Source organism: Mya arenaria, chromosome 7 (assembly GCF_026914265.1).
Source record: "Mya arenaria isolate MELC-2E11 chromosome 7, ASM2691426v1".
In the NCBI taxonomy this organism is placed as follows: domain Eukaryota; kingdom Metazoa; phylum Mollusca; class Bivalvia; order Myida; family Myidae; genus Mya; species Mya arenaria.
In genome coordinates, this window is record NC_069128.1 from 33,237,929 (window position 1) to 33,265,255 (window position 27,327).

The 27,327-nt window shown below is 37.5% G+C and overlaps 1 protein-coding gene across 2 annotated transcripts; it reads right to left on the bottom strand.

Moving 5' to 3' along the window:
- Positions 1-469: 469 nt before the first annotated feature.
- On the bottom strand, positions 470-9,470 carry LOC128241735 (cadherin-23-like). 2 transcript variants are annotated; one of them, XM_052958793.1, is made up of 8 exons: positions 9,380-9,470; positions 8,290-8,474; positions 7,512-7,698; positions 6,762-6,912; positions 4,361-4,526; positions 3,804-3,926; positions 1,802-2,132; positions 470-1,390 (listed from the first exon to the last, which is right to left on the bottom strand). In XM_052958793.1, exons 4-8 carry the CDS (start codon positions 6,838-6,840, stop codon positions 1,256-1,258), a joined length of 834 nt encoding a protein of 277 aa, XP_052814753.1. In that variant the 5' UTR covers positions 6,841-6,912; positions 7,512-7,698; positions 8,290-8,474; positions 9,380-9,470; the 3' UTR covers positions 470-1,255. The 2 variants fall into 2 exon arrangements, with proteins under 2 accessions (XP_052814753.1, XP_052814754.1); XM_052958794.1 differs by lacking the exons at positions 470-1,390; positions 6,762-6,912; positions 7,512-7,698; positions 8,290-8,474; positions 9,380-9,470 and adding exons at positions 2,755-2,890; positions 3,250-3,435 and having other exon boundaries at positions 1,808-2,132; positions 4,361-4,755.
- Between the last annotated feature and the right edge of the window lie 17,857 nt (positions 9,471-27,327).

Genomic DNA, 27,327 nt, shown 5'->3' on the forward strand with positions numbered 1-27,327 from the left:
GTGACATTTTCAAAGACTTTGACCCACAAACATGGCCAAAATAATTCTGAAAACAACTTCCAACTAATTCCATTTCGTGTATACAGTACTTCAGGCTATTAAGGAAACAAACGTTGGTGACGTTGGTGTTTTGCACAATCACCTCAACGATACCAAGCCCAACAGAGACGGAGCCCTCACTTGTTCTGTCGCAGGTGTGCGTTTGTTTTGCGTTGTCCAGTACGGAATTATGTTAAGTAGGGTTCCATGTACTTGAAACATATTGGAACCCCAAAAGCTGTTAAATAGGTGACGAATACACCGAATGCCACCTTTAGAGAGGAATAGCGAAGTATTAATATAAAGAGGCCCTTACTAAGGTTATTATTTCATCTGTGGGGGTGTAAAGATTGAGGCTATGTGTAATAGGTCTGATGTAAACGCTAGATAAAGGTAAGCTTTGTGCGCAATTGAATACAGAAAGACAACATTGAACAAAAGATTTAATTTCAAGTGTGTATTATTGGACAAATAAACAAGTGGATCACGAATATCAGCAGCAAATTGTTTTAACCTTTAATGGTGTTACCAAGTGGTGCCTTGAGGTGGACATGTGTTATAATGACCATTATTTGAAAATTATCATTTGGTAATGAAATATTGAGCAAGCAGTGAACATTTCAGATATCTGTTACAGAACTGGAATAGTAGCAAGATGTATACAATATGCTGCTGTACAGAACATTGCTATATAAACATAGTAAAGGAAAATATGGAGGAATTAAAGTATTGATACTTATGTAATAATTATCATTGGATTGCAATCCAGAACAAGGAACATTAAATTTCACTGCTTTATAGGTCATGCAGAACAATGAAATGAAGCTCTTCAATTGAGAGTTTTTTTTAATTAAGATGGTGTTTTGCAAAATGATGATTAAAGAAAATGGTGTTGAAAATTATGATAAAGCTTAATTTTGACACAGAATTAGGTATTATTTTATGGCAATTAGTATTGAATGTTTTTACACTGGGTATGCTCAAAAATGATATATGCCTATAGTTATGTAAATCATATGGAAATTGCATGCAAATAATGTTATAAAGCCTTATCAGTTCAAGTATAAAATTAACAATTCAACCATGAATTTGATTAGATTTGTACAGCATATAAACACTAAAAATAATAAAAGATGTAAGAGCCAGCCTTTCCATCAATGCGAGTGTTGGTTACATCTAGTGATGTGAGGACGGTCGGGTTGCTGTTGACGTTCAACTAAACAATCTTGAGGTTGTACTCAGGCCGGGAAAATCCAAGCTCCTGTCTGATACTTGAGTATTTCACAGAGATCGTAACGAGGGCTCGGTTACTACGAGGATTCCAGCTGCAGTCAACAGCAACTATGTAAAACTGAAAACAACAGTACCAGTATTTAAGATTGTTTAAGTTTGTTTACATCTTTTAAGTTAAAGCTTAACTGCTTAAGCCCCAATTTCTAGAAACTTTTCCAGCTTAACAGGCTTAAGTAGCTTACTTCAAATAGCCAATATACATTGGGATACTGAGATTAAATTATGATTAATGAAAAAAGGTTAAAAGTGGTGAAGTACAAATCTTCATTTCATTGTATTTTTCTTTCAAGTTGTTTTGATGATGAAATTGTTCAACAATTCACACTTATTTGTGAAAATCAAATAAGATTATTCGTTGTGATTTAATAAAAGTGTTTTTCTGAGTCTGAGTCTAGACCTCTTCGTAATCATGGCCTATGGTTCTTGGTAATTCTATATCATCATGTATCAACCAAGAATAAGGTTCTACCTTGAATTCCTCTCTCTTGTCAGCCTCCTGGATGTTGGCTTTTACATAGAGAATACCATCTTTGTTGATTCCGAAAAACTGTGCAGCGTACAATTCATCTGGCTCGATCAAGTAGTCAAATTCAGCATTATGAGTGTTTCGACTCAGCACAACGTCGGGGTCATCATCGATGGCCGTCGCCTGGAAGAGGTCTCTACCAAAAGCCCAGTAGTCAGGTGTATCCCTCTTGGTTGGTAAAGATTCGAGCATGCTGGTTGCGGATGATGGTGATGTACACTGTCGCTGTAGCTGACTTTGGCTGCAAGGCCTGGTCTGTAGCAACAACATGCAGCTGGGAAAGAAAACAGTAATTAAGACCATTAAATTTTTGTTTAGTATAATCAATAAAACATAAATCGACTAATAACCTGTTTAAATATTGATTCTGTACTCATTATAACTTAGGGATATTGATTTATTATATGCTTTCCAGTGGTATAGATATTTATCAGTGAAATAAAATTAGTAATTCACTGTTTTAAACAGAGATGTATCAATTTGATATTTTTCACTGTTTTGAAATTTAAGCCCACAGTGTGTTCCAAATCAAAGTGCAGAGGGCTGGGACACAATTTGAATGACGTCATTTCTGGAATGACATTGAGAGCAAAATACAAATTGCTTTTCTTTATAAAAATAATTGAAATAACTTTTAACGATTTTAGGCATATAATAAAAAGAGAAACTATACGCATACAGAATTGATATAAAGCTAAATTGGATCATGACTGCCATTGCCAAAACCTTTTTCGTTTAGTGAAAGAAGATATGAAATCAAGACCAAAAGAGAAGTTTGTCCATCCACGGTTATCATTTGACTTGATAATCACTCAGTTAATTGGTTCTACTGTGATGAATTAATATTTCGTAGCGGTTCGGTGATTTGTCAATTAATAAGGATACCTCAAAGTTACCTGGCACATTAATCCTGGTGAGAGGCTGGCTGATGTAGATGCTTCCATCAGTGGGGCTGACTAGAAATTGGGCAAACCCGTTGGTCAGTGTGGAGCTGATGTACTCAATTGAATAATCGATTGTTCCACTTGGAGTCTGAAAACAAGAGGTTTATCTTTCTAAAAGTTAACACATAAAACATACAACTTTAAACATAATCTTTTAAAAAAACAATGCAAATACTCTTTCAGATGTTATTATTCAAACAAGGGGAGGAACTCTAACTCAACAATTTCCTGCCATTGGAGTTACAGTGGGGATATAATTTTGTGAACAATGTCATATTAATACCTAAAAATGCTGATTTTTTTGCATGATGCAGCTTTTATGGCAACAACATTAAAAATATATTATTTTTTTTTACCTTGAATGGTTTTTTTTGGTAAAATTTGTGAAAAAAGAACTGACATAACCACCACCTCTCCGTACTTCAAATGAAATAAATGCATATTTACATTAGCTGGATCTGCATCGGTAGCCACAGTTCTGATAACAGACTGTTGTACAGGAAGGTATTCTGAGATGGTGGCGTTGTAGGTGGCAGATGTGAACACTGGCCTCGTCACTGTGATCGTCACAGTGGCCATGTCGAACCGGGAAACTGCATTGGAGCCGGGGTTGTCTCTGGCATGAATGGTTATCTATATAAAAGCAAGTTATTAATAAATTATGAAATTTATAGCAATTTTCATTCAGCTTTTCCTGTCAACAATTGCTGAAAGTATTTTTTTCTTACTAATATAAATTCTGTGCATACAACATGAAAACGGACTTGATGTACAAACATAATGTAGTAATAAGTACAGTGAATGAATATTTAACCGGAAATCATTAATAATAACTACGTCCATTATCATATCACTGCAGAAAAACAAATATATTAAGTTTTTAATCTGCAGCATAACTTGGTAGTTCATTTAATTGTTTCTTTGTAATGGCATGATACTTCATTCAATAATCTATGCCACATCTTGTACAAAATGAATACATGACTAAAAGTAAAACCAACCTCAAACACGGAGACACCGGTCTGGAAAAGATCTCCTTTGACCCTGATCTCACCGTTGGTGGGGTTAATGTTGGAGAAGAATGTTCTGGAGGTGCTGGCAATGATGCTGTACATGATTTGGTGCTAAAATACAACAAAAGTCTGACTTTGTCTCGACGGCAACTTGAATAATTAATATGCAAGTACTAGAATGTACTGAAAACAAATCTGGAACTGTTAAGGTTTATAAACCTGAGGAAATGACAACTGGCCAATTGTCAATTTAACATTCAATTGACCAAAAATGACTTAAACAGGAATACAATAGTTGTTAACAGTTATCAGTTGAATATTGATTCAATGCAGATGGAAAAATATATTATACACAATATTTATAGACGGTTATGTACAATACAAATAGATAGAATACTGAAAAAGCTCAGCTAGACATGTCGAATATGCAATTTTCAGACTAGGTATAGGATAAAATAATAGCCAATTGTCATGCCATGCAAAGAAAATAACCAAAAGCAATTTGGAAGATGAAGGACTAATGTATCAATTCTGCTAACGTTTACCCTAAGAAAAGACTTAGTGTCAATAGTGGTCTGCTCGTTGAGGTCAATTGAGAACGGCAGCTTGGTGAATCTACTGGTGGCGAGAGGTCGCGTAGAACAGTCACGTAAACCATTGCAGTTCCAAACTTGGGGTTTTCCAATTGGTTGTCTGTGGTTCCATAGTCAACTAGAAAATAGAAAAATAATCAAGATCACCTTAACTAAAACTCATTTTATGATTGTTGAATTCGTAACATATATTTTCAAATAATCCAACATCCTAATAATTCAAAACCTAGGAACAATTAACATATTTGATATAGCTACTTATTACTGCATCCAAATGCTTAGTGAATATCACAGTCTTATGCAACAAAATGATAATAAACAAAAACAAATAGATATCAAAGCGCGAGGCCCTGAAAGACTATCTGCGGGCAAATATGTAAGAGTTGCAAATTTTATTTGAACTATAAGAATGGGCGAAGAGCACATAAATAAAAGTGAAAAATGTGCCGACAGCGCTTGTGCCCACACTGGGCGAAGAAACAAACATATCTATATCTTTATGGCGTCTTGTGGCATTTTGTTTTTGTAAATGTCACTTCAATCGTCGTAATCCCCCATCCCCATGTATTTAGTGTTATAATGCATTTCCTATTTCAATTGTTTCTAAAGGTTTTTCGTTGCTTTGGTTAGATATCATACGATAGGAAAATACAATACATCATATATATATATATATATATATATATATATATATATATATATATATATATATATATAACATTTCCTTTTATTAACATACACATTTTGTTTAGGGAAAATCATTTTTTTACAAAAAACTTCAGCAATAATTCCATTCAAAATGCACAGCTTTATATCAATTCAGTCGACGTATCTCAGCAATAATTCCATTCAAAATGCACAGCTTTATATCAATTCAGTCGACGTATCTCAGCAATAATTCCATTCAAAATGCACAGCTTTATATCAATTCAGTCGACGTATCTCAGCAATAATTCCATTCAAAATGCACAGCTTTATATCAATTCAGTCGACGTATCTCAGCAATAATTCCATTCAAAATGCACAGCTTTATATCAATTCAGTCGACGTATCTCTTGTATTTGAAGTTACAGTAAATGCTCTTTTCAATCGAGTCTAAAGGTTTTTCGGTGCTTTGATTAGATAGAATACGTTAGACAAATTTTATGAACTTACACGTTTTAATTCTTTAAGGAAAATGATTTTATTTTTACGAGCAACTTTAGCAATAATACCTTTTAAAATGCAGAGCTAAATATCAGATTATCGTTTTCCCGCGGTGAGGACAAACATGTGGTCAGTTAATGCACAGACCTATAAACCAGGTCTGATAGGTCCGTGGTTAATGTATGTAGAAACTATGTTTAGAATATAGGTCAGTTAATGAAGTTGAAACTATTTTTAGTTTATCGGAACTAGCCTGTTTTTATGAATGAGAATAGGATTGTGCTTTTTAAAGTTTATTGATAAATTTAATGTCATTCATGTTTAATGTAAGTACCTGTGTAGAAACAGTACTAGTGCTGTTATGAATGCTTCGTACTCTTTGGATGTTAAACAGGTTTAATCCGAACTACTTTGCTTCACCAAACGTATGCATGACTCATTGTCGTATCAGGGCATGTGTGCTTATATAAATTGAAACCCTAATGTCTAAAACTATGCCAAGAATACACCGGAACGAAGCTTTTATGCAAAATTGAAAAACATCTCTTTAGAAATATAAACGCCTAAAATCATAGAATGAATAGTATCATGTTATTGGGTAGCAGGTAAATAATAATGTATAGTATTTGAAGCATTAGCAATGCGAAAACTGAGATACAACTATTTTAACACTAAGACAATAACTATATTTGTTTCTTATCTCATAAAAGTCAAATAAAAAATCACGTCAGGTTTAAATAACAAATCCTGCAGGCGATGGGACACTTGCGGTCAGTAATAATTTCTGAAACATCATGGCCTAAACTAGAGTGAATATCAATACTGTATGTTATCTAATTCTTACCAGAGCCTCCATTATCTTGACCCTCATTAATCTGATAAATATAACGATCTAAAAATAGTTATATTCTGCTAAAAATAAAACACCGGGATACATAATTACAGCGCGGAAATAGCCGAACAAGCAAAAACTCATGCTCGGACTGCAACACGACCAATACCATTTGTATGGTTTCGACATCATTCTGCTAAACATAGAGCGCATTGAGACAAAAAAAATGGGTTAAAACGACATGAATAGAAGTAATTCTTTGGAGTTTGTGGTCTTAAGACTACCTGCGCGCATGCGCAGATAGTCTAAAAATGGCTGCTGAGTACTGCAATTAATGTAAGCTTCATGGTTTGCAAATACTAACTCCAAACTTACAGTGTATTCCTGTCTGCCTGTCAGAATTCCCTAATGAGGCTCCTGTTAATGAACACAATACATGCCCAAACCTCAACATCAAAGTATGTCGTCTGCCCGAAACTTCTGGTCTCACTTGTCAGGGAGCATGTCAGCTGATCCTGAAAATTATCTTTAAAAATTTGGACCATGTTTCAATTAAAAGATCGAATAAGGCAATTATGATCATAAATTTCAAGGTGTAACCTCGTTTTTAGCGTATTTAACTGTGTTTGAGCACATACACCATAACACATTTATGACATCGATTCCGATGGTAACTCCACGGATGAACCTCAGAGCACTCAAGCAGTATTACCAAGATATCTTACTGAAATGGAATCCTGAGCACACCATTAACATGTTGAACTATTTTGAATGCTTATTCGCTGTTAGTAAGGGTGGATAACAATTTTAATTTTGTGAAGAATTCTGTAAGTGATACATAGATCCAATGAAAGACACAAAATATATTTTTTATGTGGATTGTTGAAAAATATAAATATGGAGTAAGTCAAATCTCTTTCTGAAGCTCAAAATTAATCTAAACCCTGAGAAATGCAGATCTTAATACAGCAGTAAAAACCAAAATAACAAATGTAGTATTCAACCATGTATTAATGTAAAATCACTTTTACAATGTAACCTTCGACTCATACTGAATTTCTATGTCAAATCAGCATTCCATAAAACGAGAGTGATGATAAACCTTGACTTGAACCTTTCACTTACTTTGTCAGCATCTGTGGCAGTAACTCGAAGGATTGAGGCGCCAACTGCAGTTTCCTCTGGGATAACCTCAATGAAGTTCACAGTCTGGCTTGAAGATGGGCGAGTTAACGTTATGCTGTACACCAATTGTGACGTCTGCTGTTGCTCGCTGGCCCGGAGTCTGACTGTCATAGGCGATCAGTCTCAACTGTAAAAACAAATTGATCATTAGTAAATTAAATTCTGACTGATATCAATTTACAGTACGGAGCTCTCAATAAGAACCAGCTGCCGGCAAAAATTGCAATAGGGCATGTTCAAATTTGAAAACATAAACTATTTTTAAATAGAACAAGTAGAAGCAGGTCAGTTACTATAATTCATATGTTTCAACAAAACTGTGCCTGAAGTAATATATAAACAGTTTAAGCGTTTTAAATAATCCTTTTTCAATTACAATAATTTTGATCAAACTGTTTGAATACTATTTTTCAGTTGCATTTTTTAGGTTGAATGTTTTATGACATATTCATAAAAGAAATGACAGAACTTTGCTGCAAGTAAATAACAGAACATGGTTGTTGTATTATCCCATATATTCACTTTAAAACCTTGGACAAACAGCCTCAGACAACTTACAATGTGTGGATATATATCAATTGTTGAAATTAAAGCTGAATTCTGAAAACATCTGCCCTCAACAATTGTTATGAAGCTGAAATCTGATTGGCTCTGCTCTGGATATATACATAAACGAATATTAAATGCTAGTCCAAGTCCATTCATTTATTATGAGTACCTGTCCATCAGCATCAGTAGCAGAAACAGTAAAGATGCAAGTTCCATTGACACTGTTCTCCTGTACGGAGGTGGAGACTACGGCGTGTTCAAGAACCGAGGCAGTACAGCCCTGGTGATCTGGATGGTCACTGATCCGTCTGTGCTTCGTCCTGGGCTTCCGTTGTCAGTAGCACGCACAGCAAACTGTAAGAATTAAAAGTAGATGATTTAACTTCCCCTATCATATCCATCATGTTACAAGAGCGCTGTGAAGTAAACACAAATTCTTAGATAAGCTACAATCCTGAAACATATATCAATTCTAACATCAATGATTTCAACTGGAAAGTATTCAAATACAGTCGAACCTCACTATGTTGAACTAATTGTAATGTAAGAATAAAGTTTTACCAGAGAGATCAATAGACTGCAAATTATATATATATAAATGCATCACATGCAAACCCACTAAACTGCCAGACTCTGCTCAAACTGAAATTAGACTTGACAGACCACAATATAACTACGAATGCAAACGCATCATTGCAACTTCAACTGCATTTTGGCAGTACAACATGACCTTGTCATCAGAGCTGAATTGCAATGTTAAAAAATGTGATGGTGTTAAACTGATTGACAGGCAAGTTTTTCCATGAAATAGTTAAATCATAGTTTGCTCGACCTGTGGCACTTGGTCATTTCATCTGAGCTTCATGCTTCAAAACCTTGAAAAGCTAAGTTGATTTGTAAAAGGTAGCCAAGAACAAAAAATCATTAAAGAGGACCCTAGGGCGATGAATTCCTGAAAGTATTACCATGATTTAAGACTAATAAATTTCGCATATTTTCAGAACTTATCATTATTGCACTGATTGATATGCACGGGTTACAAACACCAGTTTTCAAAACAATGAAGATCTATTTTATAGGGAGTTATCTTATATGACTTGAATTGAAAGCAGGGAAGCCAAAATCAACTAATTCTGAGACAAAATTTAAGAAAAAATGACATATAATGTAACTGTCAATCTGCAGCATTAATTCTAATAAGATTCCACATATTAATATATTCTACAGCAAAGTTGACCCAGAACATTGGTATCACAGACCAGGAAGGTGTAGATGTGTTGAAGCTGTCAGACTCAATGATGGAGGTGCCATGGAGTCCCAGAAGCTTGTGCTGGCGAGGGCTGGAATCTCTGTGGGGTGTTCTCATTCAGTGTTAGATTCAAGGATGTAGGTGGAGTCCCAGAAGTATGTGCTGGCAAGGGCTGGAATCTCTGTGGGGTGTTCTCGTTCAGTGTTAGATTCAAGGATGGAGGTGGAGTCCCAGAAGCTTGTGCTGGCGAGGGCTGGAGTCTCTGTGGGGTGTTCTCGTTCAGTGTTAGATTCAAGGATGTAGGTGGAGTCCCAGAAGTATGTGCTGGCAAGGGCTGGAGTCTATGTGGGGTGTTCTCGTTCAGTGTTAGATTCAAGGATGGAGGTGGAGTCCCAGAAGCTTGTGCTGGCGAGGGCTGGAGTCTCTGTGGGGTGTTCTCGTTCAGTGTTAGATTCAAGGATGGAGGTGGAGTCCCAGAAGTATGTGCTGGCGAGGGCTGGAGTCTATGTGGGGTGTTCTCGTTCAGTGTTAGATTCAAGGATGGAGGTGGAGTCCCAGAAGTATGTGCTGGCGAGGGCTGGAGTCTATGTGGGGTGTTCTCGTTCAGTGTTAGATTCAAGGATGTAGGTGGAGTCCCAGAAGTATGTGCTGGCGAGGGCTGGAGTCTATGTGGGGTGTTCTCGTTCAGTGTTAGATTCAAGGATGGAGGTGGAGTCCCAGAAGTATGTGCTGGCAAGGGCTGGAGTCTATGTGGGGTGTTCTCGTTCAGTGTTAGATTCAAGGATGGAGGTGGAGTCCCAGAAGCATGTGCTGGCCGAGGGCTGGAGTCTCTGTGGGGTATGCTCGTTCAGTGTTAGATTCAAGGATGGAGGTGGGGTCCCAGAAGTATGTGCTGGCAAGGGCTGGAGTCTCTGTGGGGTGTTCTCATTCAGTGTTAGATTCAAGGATGGAGGTGGAGTCCCAGAAGTATGTGCTGGCAAGGGCTGGAGTCTCTGTGGGGTGTTCTCATTCAGTGTTAGATTCAAGGATGTAGGTGGGGTCCCAGAAGTATGTGCTGGTGAGGGCTGGAGTCTATGTGGGGTGTTCTCGTTCAGTGTTTGATTCAAGTACACAATTTTGAACCCGGAGCACGCTGAATTTCCATTGTCTAAGGCTCATATCTACAAGAAAATGGATTTAAATGGATTTCATTGTTTGTACAAGTTACAATTTCATTTCTTTTCAGAATGATATCCATGATAGATCAACAATTAAGATTTAAAGGGATCTGACACCAGATGATCCCAAAATCATCAAATACAGTAGTTTCTTAAAGTCTAAATCATAGAATTGTCAATACTTGCTAGTACAAGGGGTGATCCAGAATTACATGGACTTCTTCCATATTTTCTATATTTTTCGTCCAAATCATTTAAAAATTTATGAATATCTTATTCAAAGTGTTCTGCAATGACGATATGCATTTCAAAATATCAGCAATGCACAGTCGGCCCACAGTCGGCACACCATCTTAAATGTACGTTAACAAACTTGTATGTATTATTCACAAGATGCTTTTTTTCCATGTTTTCTAAGAAATTCCGCCCAATTACGTCACATATTTCACTTACATCATACTAAAATACTGCTGAATTTTCTGCTGTCATTTCCATTTAAAAGTCGTTATATTCTGACTTGAATACAAGCACAGTCAGATACAACATGGCGTCATCGGACTTTGTAGGAGCACAAACGCTGAAAGTTTTGCTTTGGATTGGAGAAAACACCGACACAGACTATGATAATGATGGCCGAGGTAGAAATGAAGCAACCTGTGTGCCCTTCATACGTATTCAATTGGCATCATTGTTTTAGAGAAGGGTGATATCTCATAGAAGACGATAAGGGAAGAGGACTGAGAGGGAAAGACGTTAGTGACATCGGTGAATAACGTCATCGAAGGGTATTGCCATTCGACAGTACGTTCTGCAGCAAGTGATGTCGAGTATGGAAACGTGTATAGGAATTTTACATACTACTACTACTACTGCTGCTGCTGCTGCTACTGTTACTACTACTACTACTACTACTGGCACATACCATCTCTAAAAAGTGGCGGGGTGTAAACCTTGATGATTTATTTTACTGCACATGGACAATGCCCCAGCACACACTACTGCATCGACCCAGCTTGAGCTAATCCTGTTAAGACTTTGAAACCGTCGCACATCCGCCATACTCGCCTAACTTGCACCAATGGATTTTTTTGGTACAGTAAACCTGCCATCGCTCGAGTATGCCAGGGTCTGAGCTTAAACCTCAAGGGAACCAATGTTTCGAATGACCCGAGTTTTCATTTTCCAGTCTGTTATGAAATAGCCATTGGACCGACTATTAAGTTTGAAGTCGTCAAACCGACTGTTTACTACGACACCGATTATGTGTTGCGTTGTGGAAATTGTTCATATGTTCAATCCTTAAATAGTTATGTTTATTTTTTACAAAAGCACATTTTTAAAACAAGCAACATTTAAATATGACAGTACATATTATGGCATAAGTCATATTTAAGTTTTGAAAAATCTGGTATTGATTGTTGATGCAATTCTAATGTCTGTCCCACGAAACATTTCAAACTCATAATTATCTTCTCAAATGCCCTTAAATAGAGGTTATGGAAATACAGAGATAAATGCACTGTCCATTCTTTTGGAAAGCCAAGTTGTGTGTTGACGCTATTGGGAAAACAAACCCAGTAGATTTCAAAAGTTGAAAAAATATTTATCCATAATATTACAACATAACGTTTTCAGTATCATGACATCTACTAAATAGGGTGTTCAATATATATGTTTTGAACTATAAAAGCATGGTGATAACATATTATAATGGATTTTCTTGAAAGCTGTATATTAGCAGAGAAGGATGTGCAATATGTAAGTGAAAATTATCTAACAAACAAGTTTTTTTTGTCTTAAATGATTGCAAAAAGGCCTCTAATCACATCTTATTTCAGTTAAAAACAGAGATTCAATACTAAATGTAAAAACCTTCATCTGTTACAAGTGTACTTTCAGCAGTTTATTTTGCCCATCAGTCCTCAGCCTGTGAATACCCCAAAACTAAGACCTCTGTTTTTGCTAACAAAAACTTTCCTCCTTAGTAACCACTTTGTCTCATTATATTCCATGACATCTGATGTGGAGTGACATGGAGTGAATTGTGTCGGCTGTCACAGACGACTAGATGAACATTTTATTCAACTTTCATGAAATTCCTTTAAAAGTTTTAGCAAAAATGCAGCAGAAGTGAATCTAGTCGCACCCTTGAACTTAAACAGTGACCTTGACCTGAACAATATAAAGTTTTCATTCAGTAATGGCTAAATAATGGAGCCATGAAAGAACTAGTTCATTTCAGGGTCAAATTCTTTAAAAACAAAAAACTTTGCCTGCCAAGCAAAGGAATACATCACTTGTACATACTTGAAAGTTTCTGTGACATGCTGACAGGATCGGTTGTGTGGACCACTCTGTTCTGATCACATCTAAAAAGGTTTCATTGCATCATTCTCCCTGACATATGGCATCATAGGACACGACACCAAACTGGCTCTGAAAGAAAGTATGAAGCATGGTGTGTCATTAATTCTATATCAGAAAAGGAAAGAATTGAAATATACTGCCATCTGTAATTAAATTAAATGTCTTACATATATATAAAATGATATATATGCATATTGGTATACACAAAATATTATATTCCCTTAGGATATTTCAAGAGAAACATATTTAAATATGCTGCTTTTTACAATGTATTTGCCCTTGAAACAAGTGCTTGGTCATCAATCACTTACTGTAGAGGTTACAAAACAAGACAATGGGTATGTTACTGTTACAGTATAGTTTAGAAGTTGCTGCAAAATCTTTCTTTAACCTTTTAATCTGCGATACACCAGTTAAAAAAAAAACTTACAACTACACTTACAGTAATACAGCATACAACAGTAATGACATTGTAGGCGTTTTCCATATCCATGACTGGCATGGAAAGTCTGTCCACTACCGCGCAACACGCCCTGTATCTGTACTTCACTGGTCGACCCAAATTACAGACTTGAACTGTGACAAATCTGCATGGAAAGAAATTATCCCGGTTTTAAACCATCTAAATGTTAACATTGGCATATTCACAAGTAAATGAAGGAACAGTAAACATCCTGTTTGCAAAACTTATAGATTACATATAGTATATGCCTTTAATTATGCTTCTGAGTTTTGACAATACATTAGTTTCACAATACCGATAAAACCACATCATTACTTATTTAATTCCAAATAGAAAGTTTAAACATTAAATTAGAACATCACTTAAATATCTAAAGATGTAATCTTTTCATTTAACTTCATGAATATGTTTCATAAACTGTGTCAAGAAGCTTACACTGTAAGGTGCGGTGAGGTTGAGTTCTGCTTCAATGCCACCGCAAAATTAACATTAACATAAACATTAAACTTTAATACTAGTATGTCAGTACCTGCTGTCAGCATCAGAGGTGCACATTTGTGTGAAGACAGTTTCTTGCCTGTATGTCAGTACCAGCATCAGTGGCACACATTTGTGTGAGGACAGTTTCTTGCCTGTATGTCAGTACCTGCTGTCAGCATCAGAGGCGCACATTTGCGTAAGAACAGTTTCTTGCCTGTATGTCAGTACCTGCTGTCAGCATCAGAGGCGCACATTTGTGTGAGGACAGTTTCTTGCCTGTATGTCAGTACCTGCTGTCAGCATCAGAGGCACACATTTGTGTGAGGACAGTTTCTTGCCTGTATGTCAGTACCTGCTGTCAGCATCAGAGGCACACATTTGTGTGAGGACAGTTTCTTGCCTGTATGTCAGTACCTGCTGTCAGCATCAGAGGCGCACATTTGTGTGAGGACAGTTTCTTGCCTGTATGTCAGTACCTGCTGTCAGCATCAGAGGCACACATTTGTGTGAGGACAGTTTCTTGCCTGTATGTCAGTACCTGCTGTCAGCATCAGAGGCGCACATTTGCGTAAGGACAGTTTCTTGCCTGTATGTCAGTACCAGCATCAGAGGCGCACATTTGCGTAAGGACAGTTTCTTGCCTGTATGTCAGTACCTGCTATCAGCATCAGAGGCACACATTTGCGTAAGGACAGTTTCTTGCCTGTATGTCAGTACCAGCATCAGAGGCACACATTTGTGTGAGGACAGTTTCTTGCCTGTATGTCAGTACCTGCTGTCAGCATCAGAGGCACACATTTGCGTAAGGACAGTTTCTTGCCTGTATGTCAGTACCTGCTGTCAGCATCAGAGGCGCACATTTGCATAAGGACAGTTTCTTGCCTGTATGTCAGTACCTGCTGTCAGCATCAGAGGCACACATTTGCGTGAGGACAGTTTCTTGCCTGTATGTCAGTACCTGCTGTCAGCATCAGAGGCGCACATATGCGTGAGGACAGTTTCTTGCCTGTATGTCAGTACCTGCTGTCAGCATCAGAGGCGCACATTTGCGTGAGGACAGTTTCTTGCCTGTATGTCAGTACCTGCTGTCAGCATCAGAGGCGCACATTTGCGTGAGGACAGTTTCTTACCTGTATGTCAGTACCTGCCGTCAGCATCAGAGGCGCACACTTGTGTGAGGACAGTTTCTTGCCTGTATGTCAGTACCTGCTGTCAGCATCAGAGGCGCACATTTGCATAAGGACAGTTTCTTGCCTGTATGTCAGTACCTGCTGTCAGCATCAGAGGCACATATTTGTGTGAGGACAGTTTCTTGCCTGTATGTCAGTACCTGCTGTCAGCATCAGAGGCGCACATTTGCGTGAGGACAGTTTCTTGCCTGTATGTCAGTACCTGCCGTCAGCATCAGAGGCGCACATTTGCGTGAGGACAGTTTCTTGCCTGTATGTCAGTACCAGCATCAGAGGCGCACATTTGTGTGAGGACAGTTTCTTGCCTGTATGTCAGTACCTGCTGTCAGCATCAGAGGCGCACATTTGCGTAAGGACAGTTTCTTGCCTGTATGTCAGTACCTGCTGTCAGCATCAGAGGCGCACATTTGCGTAAGGACAGTTTCTTGCCTGTATGTCAGTACCAGCATCAGAGGCACACATTTGTGTAAGGACAGTTTCTTGCCTGTATGTCAGTATCTGCTGTCAGCATCAGAGGCGCACATTTGTGTGAGGACAGTTTCTTGCCTGTATGTCAGTACCTGCCGTCAGCATCAGAGGCGCACATTTGCGTGAGGACAGTTTCTTGCCTGTATGTCAGTACCTGCTGTCAGCATCAGAGGCGCACATTTGCGTAAGGACAGTTTCTTGCCTGTATGTCAGTACCAGCATCAGAGGCACGCATTTGTGTGAGGACAGTTTCTTGCCTGTATGTCAGTACCTGCTGTCAGCATCAGAGGCGCACATTTGTGTGAGGACAGTTTCTTGCCTGTATGTCAGTACCTGCCGTCAGCATCAGAGGCGCACATTTGCGTGAGGACAGTTTCTTGCCTGTATGTCAGTACCTGCTGTCAGCATCAGAGGCGCACATTTGCGTAAGGACAGTTTCTTGCCTGTATGTCAGTACCTGCTGTCAGCATCAGAGGCGCACATTTGTGTGAGGACAGTTTCTTGCCTGTATGTCAGTACCTGCTGTCAGCATCAGAGGCACACATTTGTGTGAGGACAGTTTCTTGCCTGTATGTCAGTACCTGCTGTCAGCATCAGAGACGCACATTTGCGTAAGGACAGTTTCTTGCCTGTATGTCAGTACCTGCTGTCAGCATCAGAGGCGCACATTTGCTTGCGTGAGGACAGTTTCTTGCCTGTATGTGATGAGCATGATGTCACATGACTTGTACCAGAGGGTGCATGTTATGTAATATATGAACTATGACAAAAGCATTAGCTACTTTCAATCCTTGGTAACATTTCAAGGTTAATAAATAAACATGTAGTTGGAAAGAGACTTAAAAAAGACGCAGGTTTAATAATATTAATGTTGAAGTTAAGTGTATTCTTGCATATCGGACATGTGTTTTAGGTCATGTGACCAGTGCTGGAAAACCCATGTTACACCCCCAATGTAAGATGAGCCATGTGCAACTACGTGCTACTTCTTTTTGCATGGTTTATGAAAATGATATAATGCTATTTCAATAAAGCGTAATCAACTATATATCTATATGCAAGACTTACTTAAAATTGAAAATATAAAATCGTAAAAAATGTGATTTTTAGTCATTTAAAATTAAAATTCAAGCACTTTAATATAACATAAGTAAACAACGTCACACACGCATTTTGTGAAATGTACAAACGTTCTATTTTTTACGTTATTTTTTCCACAAATTGATAATTTTAGATATGCAAGAAAAAATATCAATCATGTGTTTCAGGTCCGGATTGAAAAATCCGACCCTCGAGCATGCTGCGTTGCCGGTAACTCGGCACATGATTGATATTTTTTCTTGAATATCTAAAATTATCAATTTGTGGAAAAAATGACAAGAAAAAATATCAATCATGTGCCTTGTTACCGGCTTACGCGCATGCCCTTGGGTCGGATTTTTGTAAAAGATGCTCATGCTAAATATTCAAAATAAAAACAGAGAGTACTATAACTCAACAAGTATTTTAACTCATATTTGAAGAACTATCAACAATAAATGTACCAAGTTTCATATATATATAGCTTGAATGGCATCCATGTTTCATCAAAAGAGCTGTCACAATAAATGACAAATGCCCCTGAAGTGCCATCCAATTCAATAGATTGTGCAATTACTTATATGCCTGGATTCAGGAAGAGCTATCAATAAACTATAAGCAAATGAAAAGTGTGTTTTGCACATGACACAATCATATCATCTTTATATACTGAATATATTTGTCAGGAAATTCCCTTCATGTATTGACAAAGTTACAGCCCATACGTGAATATGTGCAGCACTCCATAAGGATTAAACACTTATAGTGACCTTGAACTTCAGAGAAGCATTGTCTTGTCTTGCACACAGCATAATGGCTGAGAACATACATGTACCAAGTTTTAAATCCCTCTGTACATTACAACTACACTGTAATATACATTTATGCATCAATTCATAAGGTTAAACATGCAAGTGTGACCTTGACCTTTTCAATGTCTTTATGTACCTATACCCAAGCTAGCTCTGGTTACAATGAAGATTGTAGAAAAGGGTACAAGATCTGTATAACTATAATATAAGTCAAGGTGCCTATCTTAGCCATGGTACTGTCGTGTAACGATATATTATAATCACAATTAGCAATTCATAATTTGTAATCACCTAATTTGAAAATTAGGCCGTGTATCATCCAATTACTGCATCATCGCCAGTAGGCGGAGCTATTGAAAGTTAATCGATCAGAATGTACATTGAGAAGATCTGATCAAATGATATAATTTCATTAAAATGCAATTGAAAAAGCGACATAATGATGAAAAATCTTGTTAAACATTAATCAAGTTAAAAAATAATTGATATATCTATTGTACAAACAAGGCAAGACATTTTTAACATTGTTGCTTTTGAAGTAGACGTTCATTGCCATCTCATGATCTGGCATACACATTCAGTAAGCAATCCCGTTTGGCTCGAAGTATTTTGGCCAGTCCCTGGATTATCAAGCCAACAGGTTTCAACCTGCAGAATTTGTCAGATATTATTAATTTTATGCGAAAGTCAGCGTCTGTTTAGATAAACATGAAAACATCCTTGTGAAGAACTTTTTCTTTTTTAACCTGACCTTTAATATGACATTGTAATTTGCTTAAGTTTCTTACCAACATGTTTTTGAAAACGTCAATTTTAAATTGTCTTGACATGTTAGATTATTGTATATTGCCTCTGTATTTATTGCATCATAAAATAGGCAAAATTTTGATACAATTTTGATCCATGTCATATGCATGATCAATAAAATGTAGCATATTATGATATAATATTTATTATTGGTAGTTAAAAACAGCTATTGACATTATTGGGTATATTTCACAGAAAATGAGGCACAAAGGCCTGCAAACATGCGCTGTCAACTCTGACCCCAGTCACTTCCAATCATGATTTTACAAAAATGTTCAAATAGCAACATAGCGTTTTCCAGTGTTTACAATGTATGATAAGTATCTATTAATGTTTATGTACTATATCAAAATAAAATCAATGAGCGTATGTTGAACCTGTTTAAATGTTTCCTAACACACGTCATAAAACCACAGGTAGTTTTTATTGTAAAAACTATATCCTGAGATAATTCCAAAAAAAACAATAGCCAAACAAACAATCAATTCTATATGCATTGTTTGCATATATATGGTTAATTAAACCTGAAAATGGAATGAGTATTTTTTTTTCCTAGAAAGTGTTCCCTGTGGAATTATTTTTGCAGGTTCAATGTCAATGTTTATGTATTTTAGGCATCAGGATCTTGCTAAAACGCCCTCTGAATCTTGTGAAGTATCTGTAAGACTGTTCATGCTTAATATCTGTTTAGAATAGTCTGAATGCCTAAAATGAGTCCACACTGACATGTTGCCAAAAGGATTCCTGGTGGACATGAATATGTTCCACCCCCCCCCCCTCCCTGGGGTCAGGGGGAATAGTTGGTCAAGCAGGGTGAAGCCAATCCCAGGTAAAATCTTAGCCCTTCTGAAACAAACTGCTGGTAAAATCCCCGCCAAATGTCCCCACACCCATGGACATCCTAGGTAAGGCCCATATCCTGCTATTTTCGGCGCGAAAAAAATTCACAACATTCACTTTGAACTGCGGTGCCACCTGGAAGGTAAAAACACTGCCTATTTCCCCCCACTGTCTCTGCTATACCCCCGGACCTGGGGGTGAGGGGACTGACTGATGCATTAGATCTACCTAAACCAGAACGTTATAATTAAGAACATACATATTAAAAAACTGTAATCTAGAGATAGTTCTGATTAGATTTACAATAATTACTTGCCTTGTAACTTTGTAAGTAAGAAACAGTAATCTTAAATATTCTGATCATGCGCGAACGAAATGACACTATCATAACAAAGGGAAGTAACTCAATCTTAAACATAAGTTTACCGTGTTCATAATGTTTGATTAATTTCAGTGCATTAACTAATTGGTTAGTTAATATACGAGTCAAAATCATCACAATTTAAGATGTTAAATACAGTTTTCATTATCCTCGAATAACCATGATTCGCGGATGTAAGGAATAAATAAAAAATAATAAAGTTGAGCAAAACAATGAAATAATTTAATTACTTTTGTCAGACATGCCATTTATTTATCCATATTTCCACAAGTATTTAAGAACAAACGGTCAAAAGTTCACGTAAATAATGTCAACAGAGTACAGACACTGAAACTAGGCCGCCATCTTGATTCTAGTACCTTGATTCGCGAGCTCTGACATAATCTAGGTCAGCACGTTTTAATTAGGCCAACACTATTTTAATCAATTGTTTTTTGAGAAAGACAGTCTAACATATCTTTAAAAATGTTTCAAAATTTTAACTTGTAATAAAAGATTTACAGTATTTTGTAAACATAAACATTAAATCATGTCAAATTACTCGTAGTGGGGGATAGTATAATTTACCCCAAAGACAAAACTGTCTCTTTAAGTGTATTTTCAGGGAACTGAACATTCAAGATGACTTTAGGACATAAGTGCCTTCCTCTCTGATCATTTTGTACATAAGCATGTTTAAGGGCAGTTGGAAATAAATCATGTACTGCTTTATCACTGCTTAGGGATGCACCTAAAACAGAAACACGCAGTCATGGTCATGTAATTCTCTATTCAGTTACTACAGCTATATGCTTTGTAAGGCCGGTGCCCCATATACACGCAGCCATGGTCATGTAATTCTCTATTCAGTTACTACAGCTATATGCGTTGTAAGGCCGGTGCCCCATATACACGCAGTCATGGTCATGTAATTCTCTATTCAGTTACTACAGCTATATGCGTTGTAAGGCCGGTGCCCCATATACACGCAGTCATGGTCATGTAATTCTCTATTCAGTTACTACAGCTATATGCGTTGTAATGCCGGTGCCCCATATACACCCAGCCATGGTCATGTAATTCTCTATTCAGTTACTACAGCTATATGCGTTGTAATGCCGGCGCTCCATATACACGCAGCCATGGTCATGTAATTCTCTATTCAGTTACTACAGCTATATGCGTTGTAATGCCGGTGTCTCATATACACGCAGCCATGGTCATGTAATTCTCTATTCAGTTACTACAGCTATATGCGTTGTAAGGCCGGTGCCCCATATACACGCAGCCATGGTCATGTAATTCTCTATTCAGTTACTACAGCTATATGCGTTGTAAGGCCAGTGTCTCATATACACGCAGCCATGGTCATGTAATTCTCTATTCAGTTACTACAGCTATATGCGTTGTAAGGCCGGTGCCCCATATACACGCAGTCATGGTCATATATGTCTCAATTCAGTTACTACAGCTATATGCTTTGTAAGGCCGGTGCCCCATATACACGCAGTCATGGTCATGTAATTCTCTATTCAGTTACTACAGCTATATGCGTTGTAAGGCCGGTGCCCCATATACACGCAGTCACGGTCATATATTTTTCTATTCAGTTACTACAGCTATATGCGTTGTAAGGCCGGTGTCTCATATACATGCACTCCGTATCCGTAGTCCGCATCTGTGCTACGCATCTAGATTTTAAAACGGAATCCGTATTCTATATATCCGAAAAGAAAAGAAATCTTATTTCTAGTTAGATATATCATTCAATTTTATTATTATAGTAGAATTCGTTTCCTTAATTCCAGTTAGATGATGATGATGATGATGGTGGTGGTGATGATGATGATGATGATGATGATGATGATGATGATGATGATGATGATGATGATGATGATGATGATGATGATGATGATCATAATAATAATAATAATAATAATAATAATAATAATAATAATAATAATAATAATAAAAACTAAAAAGAAAAAAGAATAATGATAATGATAATGATAATAACATATTGTTGCTGTGTCATCATTAAAATGTCTAAACAACATAAAAAGCAAAACTCATGAAAAGTATAAAAATGAAAAAGCGAGATATTTTTTGTCCACCATAGTTTTCCCACAGTGGTTTGAGTATAAATGAGCAGATGAGGGCTTAAATTGTACTCCTAGAAGATGAAAAAAAACATATTTAATATACCCTGGCACTTTAATCAAAAACATAAAGGCATAAACACTGCCAAAACTAGCAATACTATTAAGGCACAAATCACTTGGAAAGGTAGCACATATATAACAGTTTTAAGCTTGGGATTGTATCAAATTGGTCCCTAAAAAGTACAAGACTTATGACATCGCTCAAAGTTGGTCCCTAACCGGGTACGAGTTGTATGGTATCGAGCAAACATGGTCAATAAACGGTATGAGATGTATGGTATCGGGCAAAGTTGGTCCTTAACCGGTATAAGACGTACGGTATCGAGCAAACATGGTCAATAACCGGTATAAGACGAATAGTACGCACTAAGTTGGTCCATAATCGGTACGAGACGTATGTTATCGGGCAAAGTTGGTCCTTAACCGGTATAAGACGTATGGTATTGCGCAAAGTTGGTCCTTAACCGGTATAAGACGTATGGTATTGCGCAAGTTGGTCCATAACCGGGTACGAGACGTATGGTACTGCACTAAGTTGGTCCATAACCGGTACGACACCTATGGTACCGCGCTAAGTTGGTTTATAACCGGGAGACCTATGGTACCGCACTAAGTTGGTCCATAACCGGTACGACACCTATGGTACCGCGCTAAGTTGGTCCATAACCGGGTACAACACCTATGGTACCGCGCTAAGTTGGTCAATAACCGGGTACGAGACGTATGGTATTGCGCAAGGTTGGTTCATAACCGGTACAACACCTATGGTACCGCGCCAAGTTGGTCAATAACCGGGTACGAGACGTATGGTATTGCGCAAGGTTGGTTCATAACCGGTACAACACCTATGGTACCGCGCTAAGTTGGTCAATAACCGGGTACGAGACGTATGGTATTGCGCAAGGTTGGTCCATAACCGGTACGACACCTATGGTATCGCACTAAGTTGGTCAATAACCGGGTACGAGACGTATGGTATTGCGCAAGGTTGGTTCATAACCGGTACAACACCTATGGTACCGCGCTAAGTTGGTCAATAACCGGGTACGAGACGTATGGTATTGCGCAAGGTTGGTCCATAACCGGTACGACACCTATGGTACCGCGCTAAGTTGGTCAATAACCGGGTACGAGACGTATGGTATTGCGCAAGGTTGGTCCATAACCGGTACGACACCTATGACACCGCACCAAGTTGGTCCATAACCGGGTACAAGACGTATGATATCGCGCAAAGTTGGTCCCATACCGGTAGGAGACCTATGGTATTACGCCAAAATGGTTACTAACCGGTACGAGACCTACGGTACCGCGCCAAGTTGGTCCATAACCGGGAACGAGACCTATAGTATTGCACAAAGGTGTTCCCTAACCGTGAACGACACCTATGATACCGCACAAGGTTGATCCATAACCGGTACAACACCTATGGTACCGCACTAAGTTGGTCCATTACCGGGTACAAGACTATTGGTATAGCGCAAGGTTGGTCCATAACCGGTACGACACCAATGGTACCGCACTAAGATGGTCCATAACCGGTACTACACCTATGGTACCGCACTAAGTTGGTCCATAACCGGGTACGAGACGTATGGTATCGCGCAAAGTTGGTCCCATACCGGTAGGAGACCTATGGTATTACGCCAAAATGGTCCCTAACCGGTACGAACCCTACGGTACCGCGCCAAGTTGAACCGCACAAAGTTGGTCGCTAACCGGTACGAGACGTATGGTATTGCACAAAGTACCACGCCAAAATTGTCCATTATCGGGACGAGACCTATAGTACCGCACCAAAATGGTCCCTGGCCGATATTAAACGTATGGTACCACGCCAATTTGGTCCCTGGCCGGTACAATACCTATGGTACCACGCCAAGTTTTTCCTTAACCGGTACGTAACCTATTGTACCACGCCAAAATGGTCCCTAGCAGGTACGAGACGTATCGTCAACGCCAAGTTGATCCATAACCGGTATGAGACCTATGGTTCCACGCCAAAATGGTCCCTGGCCGGTACGAGACCTATAGAACCGCGCCAACTGGTCCATAACCGGTACGATACGTATGTAGATGAGAGACGGTTCTTACATGTACTTTAACAATGCGAAATTAGGTGGTCATTTACATAAAGGCTGTTATATATCACTTCGCTTAGTAGTATAGGTACAAAGGTGGCCGTTTCGATCATGAAGGTGTTACCTGCTATATTAGTACGCAGGATTCGGGGCCATCTTCTGCAGTATTCCGGATGCCGAGGTTATTCTACCGCGTGTTTAATTCTCGGCACCAAAGCTATGCTTGCTTATTTCTGCTATTTGGACCTTATACTAAAAATAAACAGTTAAGTTAAGCAAAATTAAACACACTTTAACTTTGTTATGGGCATGTTTTGAACATCTCTTCCGATGCATTAAAAGTACGAACGTTGGTATTCGATACATTACCTTAACAATTGCTTGTATGTATACGCACTTTTTACAATGAATTACACATTTATATCTAAAATGTTATTCAGTCGCAACTGGAGACTTTTACAGATTGAATAATTGAAATATTACCACAGCATTGTTCTATTGATTGTGTCATTTCAGTGTATTGTTCAGTCTTATAACAAAGTTCCGATTTGCATGTACTCCCAACATATGCATTATTTAGGTTGCACCATGACAATGGTCGTGTTGATGGAGCAAATCATACATAGAGATCTGAAGCAATGTCAATGGTATGAAAGTGAAATCGTTGGATATTTGTTTAGCATACTAGATAAAATAACATAGATACTTTATGTTTAGCCGCAAACTTTTAAATATGTTAGTAATTTACTATACAGTGCATCACTTGTCACTGGTATAATAATTATGCAAAGGCTATGATTATAATTTATCGACCATGTACCATTTAATTACGTAATGCGCTTCCAACACTTTGCAAAACAAGTTTAAAGGGAATCCAAATCTTACAAACAATAACTAATTTATAGTATACAGTCGAAACTCGTTATGTCGACTTTGATTACAGATGTTCCTACTTGCATCTGGATTCAGAATTCACATTCAACAAAAGGTCATGTATTCCATTAGTAGACCGGTGTGATGCAACTTTTCAATGTTTTGACAATTCTGATGAGCTAACGTGTGATTTGTACCCATTCTGAATGTTTATATCAAAGTCGTAATGCAGTTTAATGAAAGTAATGTTCTATCTAAATCCTTCACTTAATGCATATTTATGAATCATATAATTTTACAATTTAAATCAAAATATAGTTGTTGTCAACTGTTTTTTTCGTTCGTCATTTTGTCTGTTTGTCTTATATCAATGTGTCAAACTGTATTTTAGGTTTATGATCATGACCTGTTCCAGTAATTATAAATACTGTGAATGAAATATTTGGATACTTTTTTAGAATTTTGCAACGACCAACGAGCATTTATCTGCACAAAAAGACAATGCATACCAAAACAATAAATATGCGATGATGTTACAGACTGCGTAGACCAATCAGACGAGGAGGACTGTAATGCCAGTGATTAATTTATTACACTTGTGATAGTGTCATACAAGCAACAGCCTTTATGACATCAGTTATCTAAATATCATATATTTTAATAAAACTTTAATTCAGTCACTCCATTACTTCCACAGGGTAATAACAGTTGCGTAAAACGATGTAATGCATAAGTATATGTGACAGAGGACAGTTTATCGATATATATACCAGGTATTAGGGGGAACAAATCCACGACAGTACAAGTAAAAATAGAAAACTAAAAACCAAACAGCGCTCACAATGACACTTACATCAACTGAGAGATTATTTTATTTTTGATCATGTTGCTGAAAAGCGTTTCTAACGCTATTAAAAAACGTGGAACTTAAAGAGAATGTTTGAGCAGATATAAAATATTTTTGAAGGCTTCCTCCCTTCAGTATCTTAGTTTTTACAGTCCTTAAAGAGTCAACAATTTAACGTTTAAATGTAGTTCGTCACAATTTAAGTAAACCCTATTTCAATTGAAGACACAACCGACTTACTCTATGACCGCCGAAATAAAGGACAGTTCTACTTTAAGCAGAGAGTTTTGAGGTCAAAATGACCCTTCTTATGCGTGTTATAGTACACATACATGGACTAGAAAAAAACAATCGACGCCTTTTGATCGTTAATTTAGTGTACCATAGATTTACCAGATTTGGGATGAACCTGGGTTTTAAAAATGTACAGAATGAAGCAGTAACCGTTTTCTTAAATGTGCCGATTTATCGCCAAAACTTTCGATCTGTCATGATTTTCATCTATAACAAGCGTCATCGTAAACAAGAAATTGCTCTTCATTCGGTGCACAAGGTCGTTTCTAAAAATATCGTTTAAATATATCGAAAACAATGTTCACGATGGGGAATCCACGTGACCAAATGGTAGGTTTCAGTGCAAGATGGCGCCACCTACCTAGTGTGTATTAGCATATCCATGTTTTCCTTGAAACTTTAACCGTTATCGAGAACACTTCTGCGATGTTTCCAAAATGTACGAAATTCGACTGGTAGGTTGCAGTCCCATTTATCATTTTGGCTCGGATTTAGCGGAAAATGAGGTTATAATTTGGGAAAATCGCATAAAACACTTAAGTTTTGTTTAAACATAACAGACACATGCATTTTGGGACGAATATTTTAATGATTTTAAAAGATAAGAGAACGAAAAGAAAATGGTAGGTTGTCACGTGGATTCCCCGCCGTGAATGTTTATAATACACACCGAAACGAGGACGTTTTTCGTCCCAAACAATAAACCAGGAAACCTGGACACACCTGACATTACTGGCCTTGTACTGTATTCACATACATCTTGGGAATTGAAAAATAAACGTATTACTTGATGTATTATTGCAAATTCGTAAAAAAAAAATTCCAACTAATTTGTTTACAAAGTGATACAATTTCTGACCAATAGAAACGGAGCAATGTTAAAACACACATGTGTAGTGTAATACATGATGGCTGTATTAAACCGGAAACAAGGTTTAGCAAGTGATAAAAATATTTATTTGACATAAACAGACTCTATCCTATCATATTTGGTCCACAACAACGTCTTAACGCATGAAACTTGTTTATAAGTATTTAAATTACATTAAGTGAAACGTAAACTAAGAACTGTCTTTGATTGATAGGATGACATTTTAAAATTACATTTTAAGCATCGCAGAAAATCAATGTACTTTCATATAGAGAGATTGCGAACAGGACGGGTACGTGAAGTTATAATAATAGCTACCAGTACAGGTAAATGTTGCACTGGAGCTGTTATTGCATGTATCCCTTTCCTCGTGAAAAAAATGTACCGTGTACACATACCCGAATGAATAATTACATAAATTGGAGCCCACATTTACGTGTACCCGTTTGCGGAGTGGTTTCAAAGCTTCCTTTGCACGCTCTAGAACAGGAATAAATTCCAAGTATTCAATGTGCATACTACGAAACAATAATGTGAACAACATAATACAGTATGAAGAATAGTTTAAAAAAATATGTACAATCAGTTGGGCTCATCAACTACCATTTGTTTACCCGTATATTAAACTGTTGCATTAAATAATGCCGACAATTGACGGTTCCTGCATATATTAAAACTACCAGTGATAGTTGAGCTTTTCAAGTCTTAATAATTATACCATAATTATTATGAATTATAAATGACATGAAGGGTAAAACATTCAAAACACGCATTAAAAGATTATTTTAAAGGCTTATTTTCAACG